Source organism: Haliotis cracherodii, unplaced genomic scaffold (genome assembly GCF_022045235.1).
Source record: "Haliotis cracherodii isolate W230 unplaced genomic scaffold, xgHalCrac1.p SCAF_2, whole genome shotgun sequence".
NCBI lineage: Eukaryota > Metazoa > Mollusca > Gastropoda > Lepetellida > Haliotidae > Haliotis > Haliotis cracherodii.
Window position 1 is genome coordinate 47524650 of NW_027266275.1, and position 12264 is coordinate 47536913.

The 12264-nt window shown below is 42.0% G+C and overlaps 1 protein-coding gene across 8 annotated transcripts in view; it reads left to right on the forward strand.

Annotated features, from left to right (window-relative positions):
- LOC139468153 (kelch-like protein 3) overlaps window positions 1–12264 on the forward strand; it is a 198865-nt gene that overhangs the window by 151010 nt on the left and 35591 nt on the right. For all 8 annotated transcript variants that reach the window (XR_011653671.1, XR_011653672.1, XM_071249931.1 and 5 more), the window contains 2 exons: window positions 6426–6623; window positions 7859–7960. Coding sequence is in view for 6 of the 8 variants with exons in the window: in XM_071249931.1 (XP_071106032.1) it covers window positions 6426–6623; window positions 7859–7960 (300 nt within the window). In the remaining 2 variants the exon portion in view is untranslated. The remainder of the gene's footprint in view (window positions 1–6425; window positions 6624–7858; window positions 7961–12264) is intronic.

Consider the following 12264-nt stretch of genomic DNA (forward strand, 5'->3'; position numbering starts at 1 on the left):
AAGAATCAAGTCTCAAAAACTGCTACAGAAAAGCATGCATTCCATGCAAAAGTTGACTTTTATGCAAGCCCCATGCATTTCACTACCCAAGAATGAGTATAAAAACATGTGCATTAAAGGGATTCCATATGCATTGTTTAGCATCATGCTGACAACAACCACTCAGAAAAACAACAAAATTACGCAATTATTCAACATTACGAAATGCCAATCCTGTCCGAAAATGAGCGTCTGCAAGCCATTGGTATGCTTGAAGCAGGATCGAGTCAACGTGATGTTTCAAGACGATTTAACGTCCACAGAAACACCATTTAGTGTTTATGGCCCCGTTGGCAACAGACGAATTCAGTCCGAGACCATCATCGAACTGGCAGGCCACGCGTAACAAATAATCGACAAGACAACTGGATTCGAACAACACACCTAAGAAATCTATTCTAGCCAGCAACAGTGACTGCAAGAAGCGTCCCTGGTCTTCAAGGAATATCTACACAAACCATACGTCGTCGCCTCAGATGTGCAGGGATTGTCACCAGAAGACCCGCAGACGTCCAATTTTGACAGGAAACCACCGTCAAGCACATCTACAGTGGTGCAGACAGCGTTTATGCTGGACGGCCATGCAGTGGGGACAAGTTCTATTCACTGCCAAGTCTCGTTTTCACCTCAACCACAGCGATGGACAGATTCGAGTGTACTGATGTCGAGATGAACGTTACGTCAATCATGGAAGAAGATCGGTTCGGGGGCAGCAGCGTTATGGTATGGGGTGGGATTACAGCAATCTCAATGGAAAGCGCTACCACGACGAGATCATCAGCCCTGTTCTACCATTTTAGGGTCGTCATGGCCCAGGCATTACCTTTCAACATGACAACGCCCAGCCTCATATTGCTCGACGTGTTCAGGATTCTCTTCAACAAAACAACATGAATGTCATCCCCTGGCCGGTCGCACCCCTGATCTGTCACCAATCGAACACATGTGGAATGAGATGGATCGGCGCCTTCAATGTCAACCACGTGTTCACAGTAACTCCAAGTACTTCGAAACATGCTCCAGCAGATATAGACAGATATCCCACATGACTTTGTGCGACACCTGGTCCATTCCATGAGACGAAGATGTGTTACTTGCATCGCAACCAGAGGTGGACACACACGCTATTGATTTGTAAATTGACATTTTGGCATGTTCATGTTATTAATGAACACTTGAACACTTACAGGAGTCTTTTATCTGTTGCAAACCGAAATTGTTTCAAATTTTGTAAAAAACATAGCTTTGTCACAGGCACTTTTGTTGTTCAGTACAGTAAAGCTCTCAAAAGATTTTTACATTCTTTTCAGATTAAGGACATATCTCATTACTCCAATATTTCCAAAGTAGGATTTATGTGTGGTTTTGTTAGCCCTCACTAAACCACCTTATGAGCACTTCTTGTTATCTATGGCTACAGCTTCCAGAGTCTCAGAATTACATGCCTTGGATCATACACCTCTCACTCATGACAAAGGTTGGACTTCCATCTTTATCAGCCAAGTTCCCTAGAGCAGACAAACAAGGGCTTTGAGGTGGTAGCTTCATAGAACAACATAGAACTTTAGGAAAACTAGAAGTCGTTGGTTGGTACCTTGTCCTAAAACTTTAGATTCCAAAATCACTAAACCTACTATTGCTGTATGGCTCAGGAAGATAATTCTTCAGGCTTGTGTTTCATCTGAATTGAAATTGACATCTTCCAAATCAAGTCCTCATGAAATTAGAGCTCTAGCAACATCCTTGGCGGCCTGGATAACAGTATCAGTGTAACAAGTAGTGGCATCTTGTCAGTGGAAGGACAGTTCCACTTTTACCGGATTCAGACTTCTTTGTAAGGAATTTACAGTCTTGGACCAGTGGTAGGTGCTCAATCCATTAAAAACTCTGTGTGTGTGTGTCTGTGTGTGTCTGCGTGTGTCTGTGTGTGTATGTGAGTGTCTGTGTCTGTTTCTGTGTGTGTGGGGGGGGGTGGGAGGGGGGTGGGGGGTGGGGGGGGGGTGGGGGATAAAAGGAAAATATTAAGTCACATACCAAGACCTCTGTAGGTTTGTTTATGTATAGGTTAGACCACGAGGACCCACAGCACATCGTGGTTTAATCAACCATTTCAATGATTGGACAGTGGGGTCCGAGAGATCTAACATACTTAAACCATGTCCAACATTTATAGCACCTAAACTGCTTAAAAAACATTGTTTTGTTAAAGGTATTTTGAAAGAAACTTTAAGCTCAACTGTGTGAGAACACTGTTTGAGTCTGCCCCCCAAGAAGCAGTGAAATCTGTCCCCCGAGCCTTTTGCATTTTGCACTTCTCACTTTGCCGATTTGCGTTATGAAATGCATGTCTTGGGGCAAGTATACCATTCATTTTGGACCAACCGACCACCTTTATCAATCACCTAATTGTTATTTGCCCATGCTGATTGGCCTATTATGAGCAAACATAGCGCTGATCAAGATAATTGTAATTTCTGTTCTAACTGTTTGTTTCGTTGTTTCGCTACCAAATCAAGTTCTGAACAAATACTAGAATGCATAGAGTAACATACTGTCTAAAAAAACATCTTTTGCAGTTCATAAATGGATAAGCAATTAGTCCTGATGTAACTAAATATTTAGTTGTTAATGTCCCACAGTTTTTCATGAAATTGCTCTATCATCAAGATAAATGATAGGGAAAAAAAGAAGTTCTGTGATTGCCAAGTGGTGTTTAACTAACAATTCAGTTAGTTAGACCACAGTCCAAGACAAAGAAGCCATGGTTTAAGTCTAGGTAAGCCTAAATATGTGAAGAATATCAGTGGTATGTGGCTTGTATATAATTGTCAGAATCCACCTAGCCGCCAGCACTGAGAAGTTCTCTTGACTCTCAAACTTTCCTTGTAGACTCTGTCGGCAAGACACCCATGTTTTCTGGCAGCAATCACTTCAACTCTATCCTTGAGACCCTCGAGACTGCCAACCATGTTACATCTTCATTGAGCACACCACCTAATCAGTCTTCAGTCCCCATGCCTAACTCAGATTCTATCAGGAATTGTGCAGTTACCCTTCAGTGCAATCTCCCAAAGAGCTTCTTCCCACTAATGTTCTGACCAGAACAAGTGAACAGTCCACTTTTCACACTCATTCATTTTATTATGGTTCTGTTCGGATGAACAAAACCTTCCAAATGGCGTGCTGGTTTTCTTGGGGGAAGTAGTCAGCAAAGAGCCGGAGTCACAGGAGACTAATCACAATTTTATTTACAAGAACATTTAACAATGAACAATGTACAATATCTTAGAATATAGCTGAGGGTGCCACAGAGAGTCGGTACAACCCTCTGGGCCGTTGGAGAGAGATCTGCTTGGTTTGAGCATCAAACCCCTTCTGCTTAACATTTTGCTTCTGTATGTATTTAACAAAAATTAGAACAATAAAAATTAATATGATTGGTTGATACACGATGGGGTGTGCCCTATGGTTAATGAATTGCTAGACAGAGAGGAATACTTAATCCTGTTAATCTTGCTGGACTGGCACTAACCTTGTTGACATATTTACTGGGTGCTTGGAAAGGGATTATGGTGTCACTATATAGCTTGTATGGGGGCTAATCCTTAATGAATCTAAATTGAAGTAATTGCTGAATGTTCTAATATAGGTGATGACAGATTTACTTAAATAAAATAGTTCAAGGCAATCTATAAGACTATGTAGACATATCTTTTGTCTAGGAGATGGGGTCTTGATACCTTAGGCTAGCTTTTATCTAAAAGCTTCAAATCTTTTAAACTATGTAGACATAACTCTTGTCTTATTGAATAGTATGTCTAGGAGATGCGCTCCCGTTACCTTAGGCTAGCATCTATCTAAAAAGCTATAACTGAAACAACTAATATTTTATATTCTGAGTCAAATTAAAAACTTCGCATTTTTAAAAGTAATGCCATATATGATATATAACAGACAAATGTATCAGAGAAGGTAATTTTTAATCATTAATGTCCAAAGAAGGATTTTAATTAACGGTGGTAACCATAATTTGTTCCAAGCACCTACGGTATTCGGTAGTAACAGTTTAGATCATAAGTCCCAAAAACGAGAATCGGATGGCACACAAGGTCAGTAGCATGTTTGGCCACCATGTGCGTTGACAACTGCCACACAATGCCTCCGCATGGACCTTGTGATGCTTGTGAAGACATGTTTGGGAAGACGACGCCATTGTTGCTGCAAAATGGTGCCAAGTCTGTTGTTGGTTCTGGAGAGTGCGCAGACTTCTGCCAAGCGCAGACTTCTGCCAAGAGCATCCCAGACGTGTTCGTTGCGATTGAGCTCGGGAGACCTTGACGGCCAGTCCATGACGTTGACTCCCGTATTCTGAAGGAAATTCCTTGTCAAAATTGCTGTGTGGGGTCTGGCATTGTCGTGTTGGAAGATCAAACCGGGTCCATGTGCTGCCATAAAAGGCAGAAGTTCTGGTGCCAGTACCTAGTCGCGGTAAGCAGCAGCGTTGAGGTTGCCACGGATGACAAGAAGCCTGGAACGTGCATTGCCACAGAAAGCACCCCACACCATGACACTTCCGCCTCGAAATCTGTCAACTTCCTGTACACAACACTGGGCGTAACGTTCATGACGGCGCCTCCACACCCTCGCCCTACCATCAGAAGATTTAATCGGGATTCATCACTGAAGACGACTAGATTCCAGTTCCTCTGAGTTCATCGTAAGTGTCACTGTGCCCACAATGGACGTTGACGTCTGTGTAATTGAGTCAGAATCGGCCTGCAGTATGGCCGTCATGCTTGAAGGTGAGCAGTTCTCAGACGGTTTCAAGAGTTTGCGCACTCAGTCTACCCCTAAACAGTTCATTTCTGGTTGATGTAGTCGTCAAAAATCGGTTACGGAGGTGACGTAAGACAATCTGATGATCCTCTGCATGTGACGTCACACGTGGTCGACCTGGCCGAGGGCGATCAGCGGTTGTGCCAGTTTGCTGTAGACGCGTCTGTAAATCATAAACAGTCTGTCGACTACAACCCATCGTCCTTGCGACTTCAGCTACGGACGTTCCTGATTACAACATGCCGATGGCACGTTCACTTTGCACAATTGAAAGTCGTGGCATGACAAATGGCCGTAAAGACTTTTGTTTTCTTTTTTTTGTTAATGACTGCTAACAAGTATGGCTGAAAACACTGAAGACAATACATGGCTATTACTTTTTAAATACACAATATGGGCCCACAATGATAACTGGTCAAAATGTTAAAATTTTAGGATTGTGAAGTTTTTAATTTGGTTCAGTATACACTGTATATGCATTTTACCTGATGATAAGTATTACTTGCTAAACTATAATTATATGAAATGATGTATAAATATTACACCATGATAACTCATAAAAGCACTTGATGTGGATCTAATTATTATAGGAAAACTTAGTATAAATGTTATATCATGATAATTCTACCATTTGGCTTCATTCACTTATTTGGCAATGTGGCTCAGTCAGTCAATGTCCTCAATTGTAAGTCAATTACATTGTCCGTTTGGTCAGATTGAATCCTTTTTCGTGATTATACCATGGGCAAAGTAGAACAAACAAAAGCTTTACCTTCTGCAAGCCAGTAAGTGGGTCCAAATGAGTTGGGACAGCACCAATCCTATTTCGGAAGAGAAATGTCTCTTGTATCCCCATCAGCTGCTGTTCACCATACAGTGGTGGCAGCCAATGTCAATGTGCAGGGGGTACACATTCCCTAGATTTCTCAGAGCTATGACAGTTCTGATGAAAGTCAAGCAGCTCAAGGGTCACTTGATAGCACAGTATATTAATTGGAAGGTCAATGTCCTAGCTGGTGCCTCTGCAGGAAGAGTCTGTTGATACAGACACTGGATGCTCAAAATGAGTGTGGTCTGTGTGTGCCAAGTGAACCGCTTTGCTACTTGACTCAATCATACACCTGTTTGTATTTCCAATCTCCAATGACAGATGTTCTATTGGATACAGAAACCTTTTATGGCCATTTACCTTTTTTACTTTTTTTTATTGAAATATCAAGATGTTAAGTATAAATTTCAAGATACTAAGTTGAAAATTCAAGATACATTCTAAGTTAAAATTTCAAGATACTAAATTGAAAATTTTAGATTTAGCTTGAAATTTCAACTAAGTATCTTGAAATTCAACTTAGTATCTTGAAATTTTAACGAAAAAATTACATGAAACTAGAAAAATTCTTCAAAAGAAAAAGGACCCTTTTATTTTGGAAACAATGATTTGATACATAAATAAAGTCAGCCTTAGTCAATAACATTAAATTTTCAAACTAAGTTGTGTTGGTTGGAGTAGACCTTGACTTTCTACATTCATAGACATTCCTGTTTTTTAGGTGTAGCTGTTCTCAACAGTCAGGTGTATGCAGTGGGGGGTTTTAATGGATCTCTACGTGTACGGACAGTTGATGTGTATGACCCAGTGAAAGACACATGGACATCATGCCCTAGCATGGAGGCACGTCGCAGCACACTTGGGGTTGCTGTGCTCAATGGCTATATCTATGCTGTTGGAGGATTTGATGGCTCAACAGGTATACATAATGTGTGCTACAATCTAATGAGTTTATGAACCTTGGATTTGATCCTGGAAATATTGTGGATTTTTTCTCTGTGTATGAATACTTTTTCTTAAAATGTTTCCACCTTTACTGACCCTGAGACTGTTTGTCATAACTATTGTTGTCAAGGGAGCAAGAAAATAGCATACCCAGCTTCAGAAATGTTTCAACATCCATCAGATTTACAGTCGAAACAAATAGAAACCAGCAGATTGCAACCAAACTATGAACTGTCTATTCAGCATGGGATGTGACAGTATATGAATTTGGGTAAGGTTTGTATTACCGTATTCGACGTAATAAGGGCCCCGCTCTAATAAGCGCCCACGGCAATATTTGCTGATGTATTGGCTAGTGAACAATCCCAATTAGCACCCCTTCCGATTGATCAATGTACACAAGACTTATTTATTCGTGTTTAATACACACTCGTGTGTTAGATGCCCCCTTAATTATGGGCAATTAAATTCTGGAAAAATATATCTGTCGTATGTAAACATGTCAGGCTGTCACCGTAAACCACGAAATTTATCTTTCAACTCTTTCAACTTTTTCACAGAAATAATATTCTAATAAGATTCCCCTATTTCAAATTTTGAGTGCGCCCTGGGCGTTTATTACGTTGAATACAGTATAACACTACAAGGTGGCAGTATAAGTTGTAGCACGATCACGAGGGGCAGATGGGGTTTTATGACCCGCTTGTGGTATAAAACCTAATGTGGGACACATAAAACCCCATGTACCCCGAGTGATTCAGGTACAGAACATTTATCTCACTGACATGATTTAATGTGATATTGTAAAAGAATTAACAGAAATTAAAAATTGATAGAAAATAGCTGTTTGATTGAGCTGAGGTTAACTTGTGCTATGACACGTGTCTTCCATTGACTTGGAAAAAGCGTGCGGCTTTATTTTGTCTCTCAGAAATGCATGTGCAGCCTGTACCACTCAGGGCGTGTTATGAGAGATTTATTCCCCTGCTGAAAAATCTATTACCCTCCAAGGCAGGCTACACAGTATTTTATCAAGATCACGTTGACCAATCAGATTTCATAATTCTGACATGGAGGTATGATAATATACCTTATTCCATGTTGTATGATTTTTACTGAAATGTTAAAGCCTAAAAGGAGAGATGTAATTGATGATAGAATGACAAGTTCCCATAGAATGGTGTAACGTTAGTTTTCTTATCTTTGCAGGTTTAGATAGTGCTGAATATTTTGATCCGGGTACTGGAGAGTGGCGCATGATTTCACCAATGAGCACACGGCGTAGCAGCGTTGGAGTGGGAGTAGTGGGAGGTGAGTGAGACATCCTTTCAATAGTCACCATCATGACTCCAGACAGATAGAAGAGAATGTTACATCAATGATAATAATAATACATTATTATGAGAGAAGGTGAGTGGAAGGTGTATTTTCTTTTAACTTATCCTGCATTACTCCTTAATGCATTTACTGCTTACTTTTGACTGAAAACGAAGCTGTGATTTGTCTAGTTGAAGAGAAAAAGTTGTTCCATTTACAGAAGCCAGGCTCCAATCATCAGCTGCCATGGATACCAGAAGTAGGGATGTTACGGATCTCCATATTACTGTTAGTCACCAGACAGACAAGTTGTGCTTCTAAACTGGTCCCCAGCTTATTGCTGTTTTGGCTGTACCCTTGGTCTTCAAGCTTTCAAACAACCAAGTCTATCTCTCCCTGTGACAGGTGGTACCCGGGTTTGACGTTTATATGCAACAAAATTTATTACAAGTGAAGGTGACAGTTTGTCACATTTTTTCACGTATTGTTGTTCCATTCCACTATCTTGAATTTGCTAACGTGTCACAGTTTTCGTGACACACATTCTTTATTTCAGTGCAGACTTCCCTGGTAATTTCTGCCCAACCTTCTGCTTCAGGTTGGGTGTCATCCATGCCTATGGGGACCTCCGACGTCCTGCAGTCGCCTCACATGACCCAAGCTCAAAACGCTATGGCTATGTCTACACAAGCCTCTACGGCCCAAGTGCAGCCAACAACTGTAGTTGCCTATGCCTCTACTAGACCTGTGCCATCAATCATCACTACCTTGATGGAGTTGCCGGCTCAATTCACAATGTTTTGCCTTTTACTCAGGCCATGTTTCAGCAATCACATGCACCTCTCCCTTGTTCAAACGCCAGCACCTACCTACACCTCTAGCACCTGTAGTGCCTCTGGCATCGCCTGCTAAACAGACTTTGGTGACTGTCTCATCCCCCTCTACATCTATGGCTGCAACCAGGGTGGGCTTGGGTACCCGATCCTCATCACGGATCACATCTCGGGATTCATTATCTCCCAGTATGTCTTCCAGACAATCCGTCAAGGTCCAAGCGACATTCCAGGAGCCGCTCTCCTGTCCGCTGCTAAGAGGACTATTTACTCCTTTGAAGTGTCATTTGCTGAGTCTTTCGATAACCCCTTAGAGAGGGATGCGCACCTCGGCCTTGCTCAGATGCCAGATTGGCTGGCAGACTGCTTATCAGCGGTAGCGCCTTCTGCTGGCTCAGGTCAAGAGGGATACTATATGGTCTCACCCTACTTCCATCCCACCTGATCCCATTCTGGTCAGGTCGTTTGATGAGGATTTCTCTCCCTCACTCCAGCGTTCAAGGCACCAAAATTCAAAAGGGATGATTTTCCCATAGACACCTTTGGGGTGGCAAACCATGATCACAACTTGGATCTCCATAGGATGTGTGAAGCCAATCCCTGACAGCTGCTTCGCCTTCATAGAGATGGATATGAGACAGTCCCTCAAACCCCTTGAGCCTCATCATCTCAGGCCATGGATCAAGATCTTACCAAGACCAAAGCCAACAAGATTGATCACTTCCAGACAGTAGTGGGTTTTCAACAGAGGCAGATTGTCCACATGCACAATCACTTCAAGGTGGCCTTAGCTGAGATCACCGCCATCCGTCGTCTAGGGTATCTGGCCTTGTCCAAATGGGATTGTCAGCCGTGGTCAGCTTCAACACTTTTAAATGGCCAAATCACTGACACGCAAACCATGGTATAGCTTGAAGCGAGACAATGTTCAAGTCTCTGAACCATGTATCCCAGAACTTTGGCCAGTCAAGGACCAGACTACTGATCAATTTTCCTTTCATGGCAAAGGACAAGGTAAGGGCAGAGGCCAAGGCTCCTATCAATCCCACAGGGGAATTCCCAGGTTAGGAGCAGGGACCCAAGGGTGAAACATTGACACAGTGGACAATCACAATTGGGATCTCCCATCACCAGTCATCCCAATACAGTGTTCCCTCACTATTGCCATCTTCAATATAGCACTAACTCGGTTATAGCGCACGGTAAACCATGGCTCCCAAAATTTACTAACATTTTTAATAAACTCAAGTTTTCCAATGACACAATGTTTTCCCCTCTCTCAGTAAACATTATCAGCTGATCACCGCGATCACTTAACACCACAAATACCAGTCAACAAATCTGAATTGAAGTTTAATCCTATTATTATAATATCTGGTTTTTAAAAAAATGTTCATTGTTTATCTGGACTAATGTTTGCAATATATTTATTATATTCAAAATTTCATTCAATAATTATGATAATGTTTACAATATTACAATTGTCTGCAAAGTGGTCGGTAGATCGCACAACTTACCTTTATTTACCGCAACCAATTTCAGATTACCGCTGTTGATGCCTTGAAACGAGGAGAATGGATACACATATCATAAATGCCTTACCATGATTCGCTAAAAGTCATATTTTAGGCAGTTTGACTATTAAATGTCAACATAACGTTTTCTCAATCAAAATACATGTAGCACGGGAAGTCCCTAGGGTGACTGGTCAAATTGTTCCATATGTAAAAATATCCTGCATACCTGTCGGTTTTATATCATATTGACCAAGTTTGTTATACCTGTTTATTCACCTGAATTCATTGAAGGGATAGAATGGGTTTTTTTTAAAGCACATATTAATACTCGATAAACCTTTTTTTACACTATGTAATATACATAACTTCTATTCTAATCTTTTTTTAAACTCTGAAACATGCAACGTAGATCGTGGTAGGTAGGCAGAGCATGTATACTGTTTTGTTGGACATCTAACACCTACGACTTAACCTTTGTTAAACTGCTGATCATTTATCACGCTCATCTGTTATTTGGACCCCGAAGGTAGCGTTGTAGCAAGGGATCACTGTAGTTGACACAAATGTAGGTGGGAGACTAGGCCTGTTGTGGAGAAATTGGATTGGTATGGCAGACCCTTATGCTCTCAACATCATAAGGTACAGGTAATGCCTCAACTTGTTGGCAGACCCACCGTTGACAAAGGCACCCATTCTCTGGCTCTACCCCAGGAACAGCATTATCAGCCATTGGGTTCCAACATAAAACCCTGTTGGAGAAGAGGGCCATATGTGCAGAAACAGCCTTAACTCCAGGATTCTACTCTTCCATCTTCCTTCTACCAAAGAGGGATTCCAACAAAATGCACATTATTCACAACATTGCATCCTCTATGTTTCCATCTCACAGCCTTGAGACTGCTCAGGGGCAGCATCAATGCTCATGATTCTCTGATCAGATTCAACTGACCCGTTCCACCCCATTCCTATCCACCCCAGCAACTGGCGGTTCCTCAGGTTCCAGTTCAATGGTATCCACTATCAATGGGCGTCCCTACCATTTCAGTGGCCCTATTGTTTTTTTCCCGCCTTACCACCTGAGGAGCATCCAGTTTGAATGACAAAGACGATTGCATACTGAATCATCCAGATGCGGCGACCTTAACCCGTCACTTAGATTTCACTAGGCGCCTATTATATCGATTGGGTTGGATAGTGAACGAGGCAAATTCAGAACTCATTCCCTCCTTCTGACTCCAGTTCAAAGGAGGCCTTTTCCAGACAGATCTGGACCTCCTAATGGTGCCAAGGGACAGATGGATTTATATCCTACACCATCTGTCTCCTGCCTTTCAGCAGCCCATAACAGTTCACCAGTGGCAAGTGCTACTGGGACTGCTCACATCAGCACAGGACCATTGTCAAACGTATTCGTAGAAGCAAAGTTGGTGTGCGCATCTATAGGACCAGATGGCACCAGGGCATGTGGTACATGAACAACCTTGAGTTGGAGGAGCTCAGACTGGCTATCTCACATTAGCAGGAGCACCTCCGAAACACCACCTCTGAAATGCCCAACTCGCCATCTCCACTGACAACATCACAGTGGTATGGTGCCTGCTTATAAACCTATCATGGTGTTGTAACCATCTCCAAGACGACCTTTCTTTTGTAGTAAGGCCACTCAGCAGGTTTTACAATTGCTCCTCAGGTTTTACAATTGCTCCCCAGGTTTTACAATTGCAATTGTAAAACCTGGGGAGCAATTTTTAGCAACTTCATCATCTGACAAAGGGTCACCAAAACGGAAACAAAAGTCATCCTCATCCTTTTCTACAGAATTTTCATCAATTAACTTACTTTGAGTAAGGAAAATATCGTCATCGTCAGACATCCTCTCTTGTGAACAGTCAACAACACAATGCCATGTGGTACGACGCACGCGGTTCTTTCTGCACGTACAGCCCTC